The 21695-nt window shown below is 36.8% G+C and overlaps 1 protein-coding gene across 2 annotated transcripts in view; it reads left to right on the top strand.

Annotated features, from left to right (window-relative positions):
* Nucleotides 1-21695, top strand: part of SKAP2 (src kinase associated phosphoprotein 2) — a 121717-nt gene that overhangs the window by 60508 nt on the left and 39514 nt on the right. For both annotated transcript variants that reach the window (XM_058803646.1, XM_058803638.1), the window contains exons 5-9: nucleotides 9810-9887; nucleotides 10604-10687; nucleotides 19390-19514; nucleotides 20420-20483; nucleotides 20882-20986. In XM_058803646.1, the coding sequence (XP_058659629.1) occupies nucleotides 9810-9887; nucleotides 10604-10687; nucleotides 19390-19514; nucleotides 20420-20483; nucleotides 20882-20986 (456 nt within the window). The remainder of the gene's footprint in view (nucleotides 1-9809; nucleotides 9888-10603; nucleotides 10688-19389; nucleotides 19515-20419; nucleotides 20484-20881; nucleotides 20987-21695) is intronic.

Here is a 21695-nt window from a genome sequence, read left to right as displayed (position 1 = left end):
CCCTCTCACAGATTGAAATTCACATTGGAAGATTTTTCTCTTCAGCTAAATTTGGCACTTCTCTAACTGTACTGTTCTGTTTTTTTCACGTATTTTTCTTTCAATTTTTTTATTAAGACTTTTTAACGGGGGCTTAAACTAGCTTCTAGAAACAAAACAATTTAGAAAGGGATGTATGCACACTAGAACTTACTCAGGAGAAGAGACAGGGCAAAATTTTGGGGAAATTATTAAATTAAGAGGAAGGAAATTTATATGCTTTTTGTTTTACGAACGTGTGATTCATGGAAGATCTAACTTGCATGGTATTGCCAAAATTTGGATGAGAGTTCACAGAGTTCACACTGTAGTGAGCTTTACAAGATCTGTCAAAATATTGTTGAGTAATAAATACTTGGATTACTAGGACATTGAAAGTAAAATAACATGTATTACTAATTTTGAAATGCAATTTAAAAGTTCATTGTTTAGCTTTTCAATAAATGACATTTGGCAGTTTTTCTGCCAAAACATATTAAATCATTTTTGTATCCAGTAAAATAGTTGTCATTGCTTGATCTCAGTGCAGACTTATTTACTGAAATAAAAGGGCCGGTTGCCTGTTGGTGGAATTTTAGGCCCTTCTAAAATACTAATTAAAAACATTATGACAAAATAAGAAAAGTAATGGGGAACTTCTGATTGCCTCAAGTTTTTCTTAAGGTACTGAGATATGTGAGTATTTCCAAGGGATTCTTATGTGTGGGTGGCTATTTAAAAATAGTTGTAAATTGCAGAGAACAATTGTAGTATTAACTCTCCCAGGTGTTTTAGATGTTAAGCTGAAAATTGTATTTTTCACCTGGAGGTATTCAATGATAGCTTTTAACTTGTTTGCTAAGCCTGTGGGACTTATTTCCTGTTAGCCATCTGGGAATACAGGAATCATGATATGGTTAAAGATGCTATCCATGCGCAATTTTGACATCATGCTGGTCATACTCCAGCTGTAGACTCTTTATTCCTGGCCTTTTAATTTTCTCTGATTAGCTAACAGCACCTTCTGTGGTTCAAGCTATCATATAGATATTCTGAGTCTTTACTTAGGGTTTCTAATCAAAATTGGATGTGTGTGCTTGTCTGCGAGACAACGCTGGGAAATTTCAGCTGGCCTGCATAATTTCATGAGAATTCCCAGTGCCTCTAATTGATCCATGATGGTCTGTTTTGACTTAGTTCTGTCTGCAAGGGCATTGTTTTTATCTCTGTGTTTTCCTGCCTACTTTATTTCTCATAACAAAGTTTGAAGTTGTTGCACTGGCAGATTTGAATTGCCAGTCTCTACCACTGATGCACTTTTCTGGTAGCTGGTAATTTTCTGGTAATTCAGGCCTCTGGATGACTGAAACCTGTCTTGTGCTGAAATGACTGAGTAAACCGTAGTGATTCTTTAAACAAAACTTTTGTATGCCTTACAGCATTTTTGTGTGCCTTGCATTACAGTGATGTGAGTGGGAAACCTTGTACAAGAGACCTTTTCTTTGCTGCTCTATCTTTCTTTCTTCTTGCCTCAGAATCTTTGAGAAACAGCAAAACTGGGAAGGCTGCTTTGGTGAAGTGTTCAGTGGCCCCTTTTCTAAGGCTGTAGGATAATGCCTGGTTACACCATTAGAAAACATCACTTTTTAAAATCACAGACACACCTCCAACACGCCCCACCCCCCGCCCCTCCATGTGCCATGGGTGTAATTTGTGAAATTTTAATAAATACCTGTGTGAAAGTTACATCTGGATCAAGGGGTGAAAACCATGAACTCCTCTCTACATTAAGATGCTATGCAAAATGTATCAGTGGGTGTTTTAGAAGCAATTCAAAAATCATCAAAAGAATGCGCAAATCCAGGACAATATTAGCTTACAAATTCAGAGTTGAGTTTGGATGAGGAGTATGTGATCCAGGATAATTCCATTTGGCTGTGGAGCCTAATGGATGGAGTCAAACTGGCTGACTCCTGTAATTTGTTAAATGAAAAAAGGAATTTTTTTTGTCAAATGAAACGCTTCAACTACTACAAAAGCTTCACTCCGAAAATGTGTGGATCAAAAAGCCATGAACGTAAGGTTTGTAAAATTTAAAATAGCCACACAGTTTAGGGGCTAAATAGAAATGACTAAAAGAATTCTAATGCTAATTTCTTCAAAGAACTAGATTTAGTTTTTGTAAAGAATCTGTTGCAGTGGTTTTAAGGCTGCCTGGCTCACTGCCTTCTCCTCTGCTTACAGGAAGGAAGGGAAGAGAAGAGAAGGGTTTGTACCACTGTCCTTCGAAGGGTGGAGTCCATAAGAATTACTCAGTGTTTAGGCCTCTGAGGGTGTGGTATTAATGTTTGTAGCCCAAACTTCATATCCCAAATTAGAAAGAATTAAAACTAGAAACAGATGATAGTGCTTTAAGTATTCTTTATTAAAATACAGTGCTGGTTCTTCTTAGAGGAATATATGAAGGCAAGTTATTCTGTGAAAATTATTGTAAACTGTTAGAGACCACAATGGGTAATGCTAGGGATGGCTCCAGAGCAGAACTTCATAGACTAGGCAGCCTTTGGAACAAATACTTTGAAGACCAAAATACTTTGAAGACCAATTGGTTCACTTTTTGTGAACCAATCTTTCAAAAGCTAAACATTTTCATTACATTTATTCCAGGAATGAAATGTGTTTTCTTTAACATTTATCTTTTGATTCTTGTGTGGTAAACTAATTCAGAGCTACCAGGTTTCTACACTTGCAAAATGCAGAAATAGTCTTCGTGAAAGTGTTCAAGACAGTTAATGAAACTGATGAGATCTTCTTACTGATAACTTTTCTTTAATTAGAAGCCTCTAAGAAATGGGATCTTTTTTTCAAATGCAGTATACATTAATCTTCTCTTTAATAAGAAGAAAAAATAAATGTAGGGAGAGGATATGCATACAAAAATAAACCACCTCCTCTTTAGCCCAGATTCACAGTGCTTGTGCAACAGATGTGACTCCAGTGTATTGCTATGTACAGATTCAAAGATAATTGAATCCTTCTGTAGTAGCTATTAAAAATGGGTAAATGCTGTATTTCTAGATCAAAATGAAACTGAGAGATATGAAGAATTTTGGAAGAACTGTGTGAGAAGGGGGGTAGGAGGGAGGGAAAGAAGATAAAATTACTTTTTTGTGTTGCTAAAAACATTACTTTCTTTGCTCAACTTTAACACAAATATTTTCAGACTATCTCTGCCAATTTTGAATTGCAGCCTGAGACATAGCATAAAAGCCCTGTTCTAGAGGACAAAACCACTTATTTTCTGCATTTCCTGTAGGAGCAGGCTGTCCCTTTGTGCCGAAAGATGAGCTGATGGGGAAGAAGACCAGCTTGGTTGATCAGGGAGCTTTTGCTGGAACTCTGGGAAAAAAAGAGTTTATGACTTTTGAAAGAAGAGGCAGGCAACTCAGGAAGAGTACAAGTATGTTGTTAAGTCAAGGGAGAAAATTAGAAAGGGAAGAACTTAATTTGTCCACTACTGTAAAAGATAATAAAAAGTGTTTTTATACATATGTTAACAACAAAAAGAGGGCCAAGGAGAATCTCCATCCTTTATTAGGTTCAAAGGGGGAATGTTGTTATCAAGGATGAGGAAAATACTGAGCTGCTTTTTGCCTTCTTTGCCTCAGTCTTCAACAGAAAGACCAAACATCCTTAGGCCAGCCAGCCCTCTGAGCTGGTAGAGAGGGACAGGGAGCAGAAAACACCCCTGAAATCCAAGAGGAAGTAGTTAGTGACTTGCTGTGCCACTTAGACATTCACAAGTCCATGGGACTGGATGAATTAATCCAGGGGTACTGAGAGAGCTGGCAGAAGAGCTCACCTAGTCACTCCATCATTTTTCATCAGTCCTGGCTCACTGGGGAGGTCCCAGGTGGCTGAAGGTTGGCCAGTGTGACACAGATTCACAAGAAGGGCTGGGAGGAGGATCCAGAAAACTACAGGCCTGTCAGCCTGACCTCAGTGCCAAGGAAAGTTATGGAACAGATCATCTTGAGGGCCATCATGCTGCACACACATGACAACCAGGGGATCAGGCCTAGCCTGCAGAGGTCTGGGAAAGGCAGGTCCTGCTTGACCAACCTGATCTCCTTTTATGACCAGATATCCACCTAGGGAATGAGGGAAAGGCTGTGGATGTTTTCTCCTTAGACTTCAGTAAAACCTTTGTTACTGTCTCCTGCACATTCTGGAGTCACTGGCAGCCTATGGCATGTACCTGTGAACTCTTCGCTGGGTAGAATACTGGCTGGCTGGCTGGGCTCAGAGAGTGGTGGTGAATAGAGTTACATCCAGTTGTGTTGGTACTGGGACCAGTGCTGTCTGGTATCTTTATCAATGATTTGGATGAAGGCATCAAGTGCACCCTCAGTAAGTTCTCAGATGACACTAAGGGTCTTCAGTGCCAAAAAAAGGAAGCTGGAAAAATAATTTTTAATAATTGTCTCATTAATTATGATTATATTTTTTGTTAGAAGAGCATAAAGAAATAGTGATCACTGTTTTCTCCATATAATCAAATTAATGTATTTTTTCCTCTCAGTTTTCTTTTACAAGGGATGAAGAACAGTGAATTTAAGCAAGATGACTTTACCATTATTGTGGTTAAAGCTCTGGTCCTCTACTAGGAAAGCAAACTGTAATCAACCACTTAACTGTTACTGAATTACACTTATCTCCACTTCGCCTGTTTTAACTTCCCATAAGCATGCTAAGCACCTCTTTAGCATGCATTGACCTGTGATTATTTCTTGCTTTATGTATCCCTTAGCCCACATTTCAGAAGTAAAAAAAAATCCTATTTGTAAACAGTGTAGAATAATACAGTCTGGTTTTGTTTTATTTATTTTGTACACAGGATGAATTTTTTACATCTTTAGGTCCTCCAAAAATCAAAATTCCAAGCACAAAGATTGAATTTCATGCTGTGAAGTGACACTGATGAAACTTGTTTTTATGTAATGGACCAAATTCACTGTTGCAGTAAGGTGAAAAATTAAATCATTCAGGCTTTTGCCTGTTTGATTACCAAGTTGCAAAAATTATAGTCATGCCATAAGCTGTGGTTTTGTGATCTTTCTAAATCACAAGATATTCTGTGTTTGTGGGAATTGTGCAGTGGAACCTATACATAAATACACCTATGTTAATAGCATTAATGTTTTTCTGAAGTCAAAGCATGACTGGTAAAGCTGGCTTTATGCTTGAGTGAGAGCATTTCACTTTCTTTTCACTGGAGGAATTTTCAGCCTGGCAGCAATAGTATAATAACTGCCAGCTGCTCACTTGGCACAAGAGTGCCTAGAACCAAGAGGAAGAGCCCAGTGCATTATACATATAATTTACTTTTCTCTAAGATGAAGGTTTAGGCCTCATAAATATTTTGATCTGGTCTTTGATGGCTTTTGTACACACCAGTCTGAAAATATGCATGTGGAGCATAACTTGCAGATTTTATTTAGGAGTACATTGGAGTAATTCCCACCAGTAGGGAAGAGCTAGGAAGAGAAATTATTGTGGGAGATTCTTTTGTGAGTGGGTGGTCAAGAATGAAGGAAAACCTGTAAGTTTAAGCAGATGGACCTCCCTTATTTTATACCATGTATTGGATATGCAAGATTATTATCTCCCTAAATATTGGGTCATTTTGAACTAGTCTTTACATCAAAAGAATAAGGTTCAAGACATTATTTGTAAGGTAGAAACTCTGGAATGGAAATGAGACCTTATTATATCCTCATCTCTGTGCTTGCCCACCACTGTCAGGACAATGATACAGCAGAAATTAGGTCTGAAAGAGTAAACAGAAGCAATCATTGTGCCTTTCACTTCGTATAAACCCACACAACTGCATTTCCTACTCACAATGCCACTTTTCTCTTGGGTGAGAGCATTTCCTACTCACAATGCCACTTTTCTCTTGGGTGTTTAAAATTGGCTTAAAAAACCACAGCGTACCAAAGGTGAAGCCAGGGGAGACTGTGATCCTTTAAACATCTTTATTTCTAAATCATTTAATGATATCTGGAAACAGACCATACAATGCTAGGAAGGCATGGTGATCTCTGATGGTCTCATTTTGAGAGAGAAGTTTTGCTCTGATCTTGTAGTGGGCTTGACCATAAGTTTCTCATGAGCAGGCATTGAGACACCCAAGGAAGGCAGTACCAGTAGGTGCTATCTGCATCCCCAGGATGCCAGCTTCTTGCATCTCCATATTTAATTTTTTACAGTGGACAGTCTCCAGTAAAATTACAGATAACTGGAATTCAGGCCATTTCACCTGCATGAGGGAAGGAGAAGATTCTCCTTGTTGTGAGGACATCCTGGGGTGTGCATGGGAGTATAACATGGGAAATTCTGAGCTCTAGAGGAGTATGTGATTAGAAGCATGTGGCTTAATTTGCTTTATGGTTCTTTACTTAAAATACATAGTAATGCCTTCTTTCTTGGCAGGATTCCTCTGTCTTAGATTCTTTATAGACTGAGCTGTCTTATTCAAAGTCTCATGCTGCAGTCAGCTAACAAACCTCTGATCTCAGCTGCTGGTATAATGTAAGCAAATGCTGCTTTGCTGTAACCAAGTATAGTAAATATACTATAATGCTGCTTTAGTGATACTTTTTTATTTGATTTGTGCCAAGCCTGATGTATTTCAAATTAATGTGGAAGCAATATTCTGATTGCAAGCAACTGCAAAAACCAACTTGCTGTGTAAATTCCACACTTTCTGCTGGGAGTTCCCACATCTAGCAGTTGCAGTTCACTCTAAATCCTGAGAGATGGACAAGATGGTAAAGAAATAAAAAAAAAAAAAAAAGGAAGAAAGATAGATAATACAACTTAGAAGTTTCCCATGCAGAATCTCAGCAGTAACTGTGAGGAAAATGTGACTGACTCTCTCCTCTTTCTTCCCCATGTTGTTTTTGTTGTAGTACTGGGACAGTGGTAATCCATGTTTGTGCCTTCTTCCTGCCACATATGCACAACACCTGTGGTTCATGAGAATCTGGGAGGAGGTGGTTCTTTCTCTTTCCTTTATGCTTTTTGTACTACTTATTCTCCCTCTCCTTCCTTCTGAAGGTACAGGGCAATGAAAGAAGGAATTTAACCAGATTTATGCTTTTTCTTTCTTGTACAGCTGTATGTGTTGTGGGATATTACAACTGGGTCTGTTTCTACTGCCCTTTGACTAAAGTTCCATCATATTTTTTGGTTCCCAGGCTTCTCTGACAGAAGGATAATAACATGCATATGATCTGTTTCTGCTTCAGCTACTTACAGATTGTGAGTGGCAGTGGGGCTGACCAGCTGCAGTTTGTTTTTTGGAATTACTGCCTCAGTTACTTTGAGGAATAGAAAAGGAAATGGCTTCTCTACAGGTTAAGGGTGGGAGGAGGACTTTTTTCTGCAGTGGCAGCAGACAGTGAAACACTCTTTTCTCCATGCATGTTCTTTTAATTTTCAAGGAAAAACTTTCAGTGCCCTGTTCAAAATAAATGTAGTTACAGAAAATACCATCACCAAATTTATCTTGACTTGTATCAGCAGAAGTAGCAAAATTGAGTGGAATTTGGATTCTATGAAGCAGTCAGTTCAGATGACAGAATAACAACACTAGGGAGTCCCCAGAGTATGTGATTCTCTGGGACTGTGTTGTCCCATTTGGTTTCACTGTTCACTAAATGATCACTGGCCAAGCTTCCTCATCAAAGCCCAAACTGATACAAACAATATTGGGTAAAGAGATCTAAATGGCAGTTGAAATTATTAAATTGTGAAATTTAAGAGTGTGCTGCTTTTGTTTCTATATTTACTTATGTTTTATGTCTTCCTCATCCATGGGATTGCATTGTTCTAAGATGAGCCCTACTGGATGAGGTGGAGTTTTAAGTGTTGCACACTGATGCCTCCCAATGACCAATATAAAGCAGCACACAATCCATAATTGTAAAAATATGTGTACAAAATATTTGTAAAACTCTTCACCTCCCCCATTCATAATACCATCATTACATCACCTTTTAAAGTGACTGTTAAACATATCACATACCAGCCATCAAGTATCTTTGTGTTTAATTCCCATTTAATATTGGGCTATGATTGCATATTACCAAGCAAAGGGAGGACAGCTGTATCACTTTAAAATGCATGTTGATTCTGCTTTTGTATTTTTAACACAATAGTTAGAATTCCATAGAAGCTAAAATAGAAATGAGTATACTCCTAATCTTTAAAAAGTAATATTAATTTTAAAAATGAAGTGGAAATATCAATGTAAGTAAAATTTTATCTACTGTCTTCTGGTGTAAAAATATTTTGCAGTCTAAAGAGCTGGTTGTATTATTTAAAGAATGTCTTCTCATTTTGAGTATTTTCATGCTTTAAAAATCAGCATTCTCTGCATGTTCCTATCTCTTTCTTGTCTTTTTCCTGTCATAACTGTATTTAAATAAAACTACCATAAAACAAACCATTTGTGAACACTGAATTAAAAAAAAAATCAATTTTAAGGAACAACCTAAAAACCCAGGAAATTGACATAATCTTTCAGAGGCAGTGCTTGGTTCAAGGTCAGACCATTGATCTTTCATTCAGACTATATAATTTAAAGTGGTGTTTTTAGCACAGAATTTGTCTGCTAATATCAGTCCTTTTCTGTATGTGTATATTGATAGAACATAATGAGATTACATATATTCTGATGAATAATGGCTGCCTTGTAAACTTGCCACCTACCTACTGTGACTCTTATGAATATTTGATGATAATAAGTAGTAGGAACTTCACTGTGTTGCTTACTTAAAGAACCCAGCAGCACAGGAGTACCTTTTGTTCTGCTTTTTTGCTCAGGGTAAGCAGTATGATATTTATATTAATATTAAATATTATACACATCTAACATATTCTTGTTCTTAGTACTAGGAGTTCTGTTTTAGGAGGAAAAGGTTGAGAGATGGAAGACACAATTTTTAACATTTGAAGTTGTATTTTAAGATGAGGCAGGGTTGGCTGGTTAGTCTTACACATCTATGAATTAGCAGTTGAGAAAAAGGAAAAAATGCAGTGAGCTACACTCACCATTTTGCCAATGCAGACATAGGTACAAGGTGTCTAAAATTAGTGTCTGTAGGTCAACAGTTTTGTAGATGTCTGTACAATGTCTGGTTTATCCATTATCACCTATAGATCCTATAGGCAGTAGTTTTGTGTCATATATTGCAAATTAGGCAAAATCTGTCAGCAACAGGCAGCACCTTTTATTGTCTCTTCATCTGGTTTCTTTTTTTTTAGATGTGTAATAGAGGGTCTTCCCCTTGTATGCTGTTTCAAGGTATTTTGGTGTGAAGCTGGTATCCAAAACCACATTTCTGGTTTAATTGTGTTCAATTGAGATTCTTGGTTGGGTTTCTCCTATTTGAAAACTTAGTGCTTTCATTATCCAGCTTGCTTTACAGGCTATGTTTGAAACAGTTGCTGTATTTTGTTTCATTACATACTTTTCCTTCTGAAACTTGCAAGGCCTGTTACACAGCTATATTTTTCCTTACTCAAGTGGTGAGGACAACAGCAACAGCTCTGACATTGATAGGTAGACGTTTCATTTACTTAAAATAATCTGCCATAATAGTTACAAGAATTTTTTTTCAGTAGCTCTTGCATATTGAGAGTGTAAAATCCACAATTTTATTAATGCTTCTATAGCAGTTTTCTTGAAAAGCAGTGCTTTACAGAATTTGTTTTTCTTTCAGGCAATCAGTTTCCTCCTGTTGCAGCTCAGGATCTTCAGTTTGTTCTGAAGGCTGGATACCTGGAAAAACGCAGAAAAGGTAAGTTTAGCTATCTTTGTGAAAGCTAGTGCATATTTAATGTCCTGGAAGTCTGTATGTCTGTATTTGATGTTATACACATGACCAACTTTATACAGGAGTGATAAATAACATGAGCAGCTGAAATGTTGCAGCATTATTATGCAAAAGAAGCATAGCACATAATTGCTTCTATAGTATTGAAAGAAAATCCTATTTATTTACTAACAAAGTCATGCTGTGAAAGTCCACTCAGCCATAATTCAGAGACTTTCAGATATTTTTGAAGAAAACATTTGGAACGTATGTACAAGTACCATATGTTGACTTCATGTTTCAGTGAGCATCAAGATTTATTTTCCTTCAAGAGGGCAAATATTGATCTCAGCTTTGGTTCAGTCAATATTTACCTTGATTCAATAAATCTTATATTGTCACTTTAATACCCACTTGATGCTGCGATAACTCTAGGAAATATTTAGGAAGTTGTTAATTATTTCCTTATATTTAATGTTACACATGACTTCCCTCTTTATGTGATTTAAAATTCTTATTTGTTTTCTTACCACCAATTTTTATTTCTAATTTTCTTCTCAGTGCTATGCATTTCCTTAGTTTCCTTTCCTTAGTGTCTTTTCCTAGCTCCTCCTCCCTCTTACCTCACCCTTGAAAAGAAGTAACACATTTTTATTTAATAATGGCATAAACCAACATAACACATGTTGTATTAATTTCAGACCACAGTTTTCTTGGCTTTGAATGGCAGAAGCGTTGGTGTGCTATCAGCAAGACAGTCTTCTATTACTATGGAAGTGACAAAGGTACTTATAACAATTATGAAAGCAACTATATTTTAATGTATAAAAGGATATGAAAGATTTGTTGGAGTTGGAAACTGCAAAGAAAAGGTAATTTTAAGAAATAGAATGAAACTTTTAAAAGAAAGTTCTTTTCTTTTAAAAAAAATTGTACAGTTCTGTGAATTTTTAAACTGTGTAAATATTCGTCAGAACTTGTCAGTGTTTTCTAAAGCAGGGAAACTGAGGAAAAAGAAATTTAAGTTTCTTTTAAAGCTAATTTGTTTGCTAATAACAGCTGGCTGTTCAGTTTGGTAGTGTGCTGGTATTCAACTCTTTTACTAGATAGAAAATGTTCTTTCTCTCCAAATAGGATGTTAATTTGAAAACATCCTCTAGTAATTATACCTTCCAAGTTCCTTAGAGATGGTTCTGTCCAGGAAAATATTAATCTAAAAGCTGCACAGTGGAGTTCTTTATTTCTTTTTAAATAGTTTATGCTCTGGAAAAGCTAGAAATAAAGTAATGTATTTAACTGAAGTCAGCAAAGGAAACTAAAGCAAACTTCTGAAGGTGACTTTCAAATTTAAATGGCCAGTTTGGAAAGAATCTGGCATAAATGTTGTAATATTACTTTGAATTTTTGAAATTGACAGTCAAATAAAACATATTTAAATTCTGTGACATGTACATTTGATGTTCAAGGGTGAACAAAATGATGCATGATTATATCTGAGTAAATTTTAAAGTAAAATAATGTCTTCCAACACCCCCCCCACCTCCCCCAAAAAAATTCTAGGGCAAACTTTCCATTTAATTTTTTTTGTCTTTTTGTTTGTCCTTTTATTTTTGAGATTACTGTAGGTAGTTATTATGTTGGCTTTTTTTATTCAAAGACTAATATGATTTGCTCCAGTTTGTTTCATTCCTTGGTATACTGACTCATTTAAGCTCGTCCTCTCTTTAAAACCATAAGAAGTAAAGAGTCAAGTTGTCAGTCCAGTTTTCATTTTGCTAGTTTCCCATCATGTCCTCTTTTCAGTTTTGCTAGCATGTCTGCTAAATGTTGCTTTTTCTTCTATACTCTTTTCTTGGGATTTACAGGTTGATCAGGCTTCACAAACATGAAAAATCTTCGTTCAAAAATTTTGAGGAGGTGTGGCATGATACTGATTTGGATTTGTCAGTACTGATTGATTATTTCTCTGGAAAATGATCACATGCTGTTTACTTATATATATATAGTTATACATTGCCTAGTTTACATTGCTATTTAAAAATAGCTATTATTTTTTCAGAAGATATTGCTAGTTCATAAAGATTGTTGTTGATTATAAAATCTTTGTATTTTTGTCTGCTTTTTTTTTAGGAAAAAAAAGGCTTGATTTTTTTTTTAACATTCTTTTCTGTATGGCTGTGCTAATGATTACTTATGCTTTCTAGCATGTCATCTTTGTATTAAGGCAGGCATGTTGCCCACCTGGTCTTTGTCTTTCTTCTTTTGCAACAACCTGATTATCAAGTCTGTGTTGCAGTTTTTAATACCTGTATTCAAAGTTAAGATGCATAGAAGCACATTCCCTAGCACTCAGGAGGTTGGTGTCACGTTAGGAATTGACTGTTGTATTTTGTGGGATCTCTTTCATTTATGGATCTATAGAGATGTTTTTTTTTTGGCTAATGCATTTAGAGCTTTTGCAGGCTGAAGATTGTTTGGGGAAGGTCCTCCTATCCATAATCTAAGGTTGTGGGAGGGGCACGTGGTCCATTGGAACTGCATTGAATCACAGAATCATTTAGGTTGGGAAAGACCTCTAAGATCATAGAGTCCAACCATTAATGCAGCATTGCCAGGCCCATCACTAAACCCTGTCCTAAGTGCCACATTTGCACGTGTAATAAATACCTCCAGGGATGGTGGCTCCACCACTTCCCTGCGCAGCCTGTTCCAATACATGACAACTCTTTCAGGGAAAAAAATTGCCTAATACCCAATCTAAACCTTCCCTGGTACAGCTTGAGGCTATTTCTTCTTGTATTATCACTTGTTACTTGGAAGAAGAGACTCACCCCTACCTCATTACGACCTCCTTTCATGTAGTTGTAGAGAGCGTGGCATAGTTGGACTCCGATCAGTAATTCATGTAATTCATGGAAGAAGCAAACAAATCAGATGCATGAATTTCTGCCCTACCTCCATTGGATTGGTGCTTGTACTGCAGAAAAATTAGTTAATCTTGGTGTAGTGACTTGATCTTGTGATATGGGATGACCAAGTCACTCCTGAACCTGTCTTTGAATAAAAAGTTTTTCTGGACTGGTCAGAGGTACTGTCTTCAGGCCTGTGATCCTATATAAAAGTGCCTGTTGCAGTGCAGAAGCAACTCGCTGTCACTGAGCAGAAACTGGACACCAGCCATGGCAGGCTAGCATGCTGTTAGAAGTGAGCTGTCACCTTAATGGTTGTGGGGGTACATGCTGCAGTTCACCACGCTGTTCAGCTGCACAGTGTCAGCATGGATGAGGTGTGTGATGAGGCAATCCTGAGCAGCTCTGGCATTTACTCACTGCAACTGTTTTCACTCCCACTGTTGTGGCCAGCAGTGGTACCTGCTGTAGCATGCTCTTGTGCTGGGGGCCTCCTTCTTTTACTGTGACCCTTGATGCTGTACCAGATAACTTGGACCATGTAGAAATTCAGAGTGTGTTCATACCCACTGTAGAACAGCACTGAAGTGTGTGTGTGGTGGCTTTGTGCAAATTGTGAACCTGGTTTCAAAGTGTTTAGGATTCCACACGCGCTTACTCCTGCTGCCTGCATCACTTTGGATGGATGATGGGCTGCTAGTGCCTCTGTGTTGGGGGATGTAATGCTGAGAGACAGCAGGGATTTCTGCATCCACCTTGGCTTGTTTTGAATTGTGTCTGGTTTTAAAACCAGACCATAGGTGAATAAACTGTGAAAGCTATTTTGTGTCTGCAGTGATGTGTCTTTTGTTGACCGAAGTTTGATTTTTTCATGCTTAAGTACCAGTGGAAATGTAACTGAGTGGTTAATATGAGGCTATAGGATGACTTTTTATTATTTGTATAGATTTATTGTTTCCAAAGCAGTTTTAGTTCTTCTAACCAAACTTCTCTCCTTTTTGCATTGGGAAAGCAAGAAGTGTGGAAGTGTATAAAGCTCACAAATGTGTAAGGAAGAGTTTCGGAATCATTTGCTCTAAGCTGAATGATGAAAAATAAGGCCTAGTCCAGAAATATATACTGCAAGATAAAGCCTGTGAAATACAGTAAATGGCTGTGTGTTTGTGTATGTGTTCACCTAAACAACTCCAAGCATCTCTTCAACAGTTGTGATGCCTGCAGGCCAGTGTATTTCTTGTTTCCCTCTTTTCTCTTCAGTTTTCTCCTCCATTTGGTGTAGCATTGGGTAGTGAAACAATGTAATTTTTCCAGCCATATAGACCGGTCTAAGTGAGTCACCTGCATTTTTTCTCTTGATCACCAATAAATGGAGTAGATGAAGAAACAAGGCTTAAAGGTTTGAGCTAATCACATGTCAGAAATAGGTGTTGTGGCATGCACGTGTGTATTTATGCCTGTGCTGCAGTATCAGTTGCCAGCACGTGGCCCACAGCATTGCAGAGGGCTGTGCTCAAATGTCAGAGCTGGGTGGGATTTTGAGAAACTTGCCTGGTGCTCCTTTTCATCGTCTTTCCTTCCATGAATCTTTTATAGTCCTCTCTTTTCTTTTCTTCCATGCAGTTGCACCCTGAATTGAGTGCCCTGGTTCCCTATCATTTTTCTATATGATCTCTGGCTGTTCCTGTGTCCTCAGACACCGAGATGGTATGGATAACCTTTCAGACCTCAAAGTGCCTGTGAATAAGGAAAGTTAATTTGTTGCTTTATAAATGATTGAATTAATGGCTTCATTACTTCTTTCTCACTAGGCCACAATGTTATATGCCCTTCTGTCTCAGCAAACTGGAGAGATCGGCTAAATGTTTAGCAAGACAGTAATTGATAACATTATGGTAATTTTTCCTCTGCTAATGGGCACTAAAAATTTATTTTCATTTTTATAACTTGAAAATGGTATCTGCTTGCCCACCAGTAATATGATATTAAAAAGGGGTATAATTCAGAGGCTTTTAGAAAAGTCTGAGTTTATTTTTTATTTTTCAATTTCTTTAGTTTTAACATGGACATGATAGTTCTGGATTTCTCTGAATAATAAGATCGTGATGACCAGGCCAGTGGTGAACTACTTCTATTTGGGCAGAAAAGGAAATTGTGCATGCTCAACAGGACTTCTTGTAGCAGGGTGATGGAAATCAAAGGCATCTATCTAATGTGTACTGAGTCTTCTGCTGTAAGACTGTTAAATTCAGACCTCAAGACTCACACTTGTTTTTAATAATGTGTTATTTGAAAAATAACTACTGGGTATAAGCAAACAGAATGTAAACAATTCAGTGCCCTAAATCACTTCTTCCATTTCTTAATTATTTTACAATTTCAGTTTCTCAGAGGACTAGATTAAAGGAAAAAAGAAAAAGAAAAAAAAGTTGATTATGTTTCAGATCTGCTGTCTTAAAGGGAAGAACTTCTGTGCATGTATTTGTCCAAAAGCTGGAAAAGGAATTACCATTTTGGAGATACTTACACTGAGCTATTTTTTGATAGCAGACATCCTGCACATGGAAAAGTATGCGAAACTACATTTAGCATGAAGCCATGTATACTGTAAAATCTTAAAGGTTCCTAATTTCAAGATGAAGAGAGTTAAATTATAGATTCTAATAGTATCTATAAATACTTTATCACTCTCTGAAATCTTTCTGTTTGCCTTCGTTCCTTATGTCTTTCTCTGTAACTTCTTTCCTTTCTACTATCCCAGTCCTCTCTGTTCTTCAGAGTGCACTAAGTCTTTTTACATGTGCTAATAATATGAGCACATTGCCTTAGGCCTCAAATTTACAACCCAGTAATTTCAAGATCTCATTGAAGGTTTACCCTTCTTTGTTTTAAATGTTCCCATGGACTAAGTTACGCAAGGTTACTTCAAAACGCTTTTTCTCTGCTTCCCTTGAGACTCTCTTTACCCAATATAATATTGGCCCTGTTTCTCTTAACAATGTTTAACTCTTTTTAGGATGAATGAAGTTTATATGTGAGAGAAATGTTTAAAGGCTTTCAAATTTTATTCAGATCTGAATTTCCTCTATGTTAAATATAACCCCCATATTTAGTTAATTTAAAATTCTGTGTACTAGCTTTGTTTTTTTTTTTTTTTCAATACTTAGTTCCTGACTCTCCCCTCTGCTATACTACTTTTTTGTGATTTTAAATTCCTGTTGCAAAATGATCTGCACAGACCCAGATTTATTTTTTCTGTTCTGTGCCTGACATAGGAAACAGGGGAAAGAGGAGGTTGAGCAGATGAGAGCAAAGGACAGCTTATGCTGAAATGAGATTTGGCTTCATTGTGGAACAAGTTATGCTTGATGATGTTCACAGTCCTTTTTATTTTTACAAGACTGATACTACACTTTTTGCATTTCTGTTTTATGTTTTTCTGGCACAACTTAGGGGTTTTCTGTGGTTGAATGTAACAACAATTTTTTCTTGATAAAATAACATACAGCAAAAATGTTATTGTGTTTCAGAGAAGTGTGTTCCATCAGCATATATCTCCCTAGTTCTTCCTAAATATGTTGTTGTATTCCTGCCTAAGCAAAACTCTGGTTCTAATTTGGGGATTCAAAATGAAAATTAAACATCTGTAATGTAAATGTGCTTCTTGAAGCTACTGTTGACTCCTGCTGTAAAAACTACCGGTATCTAATTTTAATTCTCCAAGTAAAATCTTTAAGTCTTCAAAACATTTTAATATCAGAAACTATTTAATTCTCCCTAAAGCACAGTCTCCAGAAAATATTTCTGATACAAACAATTTAACTGGTGATGTGAAAGTTCACAGGAGTCGCTGTGGCCCTAATTGTACAAAGCATCTTGAAACCAGAAGCCCAGGTCAGTGCAAACCCGTTTCGCTGCAAGCCTGTGCCAAGCAGTGAAGTCGAGGTGATTGTTGAGTCTGGTGATGCCAGGATGGCTCTGCCTTCAAGCCTGCACCTGACTGCTCTGCCTGGCCGAGCAGCTGCTGTGGGTCATGGTTTGCTCCGTGGTGATCAAGGGGAGTCTGATCCTTTTCAGCTGGTCTCCAGTCCTAACTGAAAAGGTGTATTCTGCAAGAGCAAATGGCATTTTTAGACCTCCACTGTTTGTCACCATCAGAGCAGGCAACTGAGCTATAGCTGACCTGTGTTCTGCCATTCTGTATTTCTGGAGCCATTTCTCAGGACATACTGGGTCTTATCTCTGGCTTGCTGCCACAGGGAGTGTGAATTCATAGAGTCTTTCAACTATAACAGGTTCTGAGTCAGGGCTGTGAAGTACCTCGTTTTCTTAGAATTTCCTCATTTGCACCACACTGGACTTTATTCAGAGGTTACTGGTAAGACAATTGGAAGTAAAAGCAGCAATGCTAAATCTAGTCTATTGCTGTAATGGTCATTGAAAGACTATAATAGCAAAGGATGGATGTATATAAATATTTGGTGGTGTATACAGGTAATTTTCATTAGCACTGAAGTAGCGTGTTAAACCGTATAAAGAGAAAAACAATCAAATGTGATATGGATGTCATGCACCATCGTCTTCCAAAGTACAGCATCTTTGTGGTTTAACTGCAATGCTCTTTGAAAGAACGAGTACAGTGCAAAGATCATTCGAGATTAGCTCTGTAAAAGTGTATTACCATAAAAGGGATCATCCATGTCACAGAGAAGCAGTCTCAGAAATAATCCAAGAGAGTAAATTTGAATACTTGCCTCATTTTTATCTTGACAAAATGTTTTTACCTTTTGAACCTGGTATTTGTTTATTCTGCCTGCGTGTTCCTATCTTCTAGGGTTTTGATAAACCTCCAGCATGGGAGAGTGAGAAATTAATGTGTTTCCCTTCATCTTCTCCCTGAGGTCACAAGGGAGGGAACAATAACAATCCTAGGCAGAAATGAATTTCATTAAAAGGAACCTAGTTAACCTATTGCAAGTTATTATTTCTAATATCTACCTTGGTGTGATTTCATGAAATTTGCATGTGTGTGCTGTTTGAAATAGAGGTGGAGGATTGAGCTAATAGAAAATATTAGTACTATATTATTAGTACTTATTTAAGACAGAATAAAACTTACTGTGGTTGAAGTGACTAGAAGTGAAAATAGAATGATGCCCCAGATTTTCTCATATGATTGTGTTATTAGGTATTTGCTTGCCCTGGGTGAGAGTTCATAAAAAGGTGGGAAGGACAGAGAATATGTGTTGATGTGCACATAAGATTACTAGAAAGAATATTTGACTGATGAATGCACTCATGTCCATGTATGTTCACATTGCTTTGTTAGCCAATTTTTACCCTCTCAGGAGTGGAAACAGATTTTCTTTCCTATTAAATTCCCAGAAATATGACAAAAATTTGTTGAAAACAATAGTTTTCCTATTTTATTTACTGTAGAAATTTTCTCCTTTTGTTGACAAGCATAAGCAATGGATGCTCAATTTGCACCTAAGTTCTATTCAGCAATACTTAAAGTAGTTTGGCTGCTGTGCCTGGTGCTTATTGTTAATTAATGCTTTTCTCTTCTGTGTAAAAAAAGCCCGACACGAAATGACATTTTTAAAATATGCAACTGCACTTTGTTCTTTGTTTGGCTGTGCAAAATGTGAAATACGATGCCAGTCTTCACTTGAATGCTGCACTGTGATCTGCAGAAATTGCAAAACTTAATTACTTTTACATTTTTGGTTTGTTTTTAATATTTGCCAAAATATGCCAGAGCACATAAAATCTGCTGTAGAATTTGGTTTGAAGGGCTCGAAAGGAGTGCACAGGTGCCGCTTGCACAACATGCAGTGTATTTAAAGGCAGATCTGCTGTAAGTGATACTTTTATAAACCAGAACCTTTGAAAAGTAGAATATTGTCTTTAAAACAACCACATGGCTGTACCTAATAAACTGTGGTAGGGCTCAGTACTTTTATTAGCTAATTAAACATTTGCTGTTTTGAGAGAATGGCTTTTGGAATGAACACAGATGCACACACCTGAATTTATAGCAAAATTCATTCTGTATTTTTGCCATGTTGAAAGGAGGCACATCTGGGAGTGGGTGGGAGAATGTGAAAAGCAGCTTTTCCAATTGCTTAAAAAGAAGCTTGAAGTTTATTTTTTGAGTGAAGTGGTTAGTTTAGGAGGGAGCTCAGCAAGTTCCGAGCTAGACAGGTTTTCCCATTGGTTTACTGAACCTGAAAGAGACACTGATTTATAGGAAACGTGTCTTGCAAGTTCCAGTTCTTGGCTTTCCCTAGATACAAGTGTCATAACACGCACTTCTTACTAAATAAGACCACCATCTGCAAACATCCCCCTGTGGAATTCCTTAGGCATCCTACAGAAAAAATGTACTTTTGGGTACATCTTCCCTTAAAATAAAGCTTTATCTCCAGAAGCATCACTTAATCATTTGGCTAAAAACCTACGTGTTCTTTGTAAAATTCATGAAATAGAAAACAAAATCTGAATAAACGATAACCTGCTGAGCCACTTACATTCACTGTTGTAAATGAAGCTCTAACTTTGTTTTTTATCTCCAACAGACAAACAACAGAAAGGTGAATTTGCCTTAGAGGGCTACACCATCAGAATGAATAATAGCCTTCGGAAGGATGCGAAGAAAGATTGTTGTTTTGAAATCTCTGCTCCAGATAAGCGCATTTATCAGGTTGGACTTTTTTATGTTGACTTGAAATTTAATTGACAAAGCTGTTACAATTCCAGTTACTGAATTAGCATTTCAGTGAAACAACTGTCACTGATATCTTAATGAAAAAAGGAAGCCCTTGCTTGCATATATTGTATATTCATATATTAGGAAAAAAATCTGATTAAACATATGTATGTACATGTTCAAATATTATCTTTTTGGTCAAGAGCAAGGAAATCTATCATCTTTATCTGTTGGTCATTTCAATATTACCATTTTAATATCTATTGTATAGTGTGTCTGTGTGATTTCTTGGATGAATTAAATAGTAAAAAAAAAGTTAAAATATGTATCAGTGTTAAATACATATTGTATTGGTCATGGCTTTTCAAGGAAAACCTACAAAAAGGCACATATCAGCTGTGCAATTCAGAGATCTATCAGCCAGACATCAATATGGAATGTAAGTTTAATAAGTTTTAAATATCTGAGATTGCGGTTGAAAGCCAGTTAATTAAGCTGTCAGGTAGTGTGTTGGAGTCTGACAAGAACATTTTTAAGAAAACTGTACCCAGCAGTCTAAAGAAATTCATGGGTGTCTTCTAATTGTCAAGGGCAAATTTTGTTCATCAGTTCTGGCTTTGACATTGATGAAGAGAAGCAGCTTTTTTCTGCACAGCTGCCAGCTGCTGATCAGAGTTTCAAATCCATCATCCTCTCCTTCAATTACGTAAATTTGTCAAAATTAGCTGTACATTATAAGAAGCATCCTTGCAAGAAAAGTACCAGAAGACATGAAAAGAATTGCTAATGGTTTCTGGAGGAAGTGACGGGAATGTTACATTGCCTCTTTTTTATTGCTAATGAAATTGTAGTTGTGTTTTTGACATTACTGCTAGTAGTTATTAATAAGCATTTAATAGTTTACAGCTGCCACTCCCAAGGAAGCAGAGGAATGGGTACAGCAAGTCAAATTTGTAATTCAAGGTAAGCCAGCCAGTAGAGCAGTTGCCTTTATTGCCAATACTGCTTAGTGACAATTGTTCTGTCCATTTACTTATCTGTCATGTTAGTACCTGTAGGATTCCCACATGTCCAAGTTTTGAGTAGCAAGTCCTAATTTTCAATTGTATTACAGCTTTTATATGACTTTTCTCTTTCTTCAACATTATTGCTTTTCTCTCAGAATACTATCTAGCTTGAAAGCTCTCCCTTATATAAGCTCCTTCATATAAACCCTTTCTTACCCCTTGAACAGTGTAAAAAAAATAAGCAGAATGTACTGGAAGGAGCAGGTCATAGAAAAATTGTTTTCATTTTGCGTAAATTTCTGCTTAGGCATTCTTTTCCACTAGATGTTAACTTTTTAAACTGCTATTGCATAGATACAGGATCTAATGCTATTCCTGAAGAGGAGGAAGAGGCATATGATGATGTTGGACAAGCGAACAGTGACGCAATAGATGATAGCATTTATGAAGAAGTTAAAGGTATTGTTGGATTCTAACTGTGTGACTTGTGATCATTTTGTCTTCTCTGCTTCTAGTTTGATAACTCTGAGTGGTTTAAAGGAAGTGAGTAAAGTAGCACGATGAATAAGATACTTTTAGATTTCAGATTTTGCTATGACATTGAAAAAAAATATCTTCAGTTCTGAGTGAGGACAGTTTTCTTTGGTAGGGGCATCAAAATAGCACAGAATGTGTAAAAGTGAACTCAGGAGACCTTCAGCTCATTAACATTTTCTGGTATGCAATTTTTTTAATTAAAAAATTGAAAAGCCTTACAGCTTTTTCCAGGAACATGCCCATTATTTTTTTTTTCTTTATTCATTTTGGCATTTGTATTAATCAGAAGTTCTCTGTTGTTCGAAATGTTACCAGCTTCTGCCTAATACATGGTATTACAATCCTGCAAGAAAGCAATGTGTTTGTTTGAACAGACTCTGGAAATGAACTGCAAGGAAAGCAACATGAGTGTTGACACTGTTCTGTTTCATGTTTTCCAGCATGGCTATGATGATACAGAAACTTTTTACTGTGGATTTTCCAATGTGGTCGAACGATTATGCCTTTAAATGTCCAACTGTATCTGTTAAATGGCTAAACAAAAGAAAAACAGCTTGGCAAAAGTTCTTGATTATAGACATTCAAGTATTAGGAGAAAGGTTGCTGTTCTTTATTAAATTTTAAGAAGCTG

This window comes from Ammospiza caudacuta, chromosome 1 (genome assembly GCF_027887145.1).
Source record: "Ammospiza caudacuta isolate bAmmCau1 chromosome 1, bAmmCau1.pri, whole genome shotgun sequence".
Classification (NCBI taxonomy): Eukaryota; Metazoa; Chordata; class Aves; order Passeriformes; family Passerellidae; genus Ammospiza; species Ammospiza caudacuta.
Note: the sequence above shows the minus strand (reverse complement) of the source record. Positions and strands in the feature narration are given on the sequence as shown.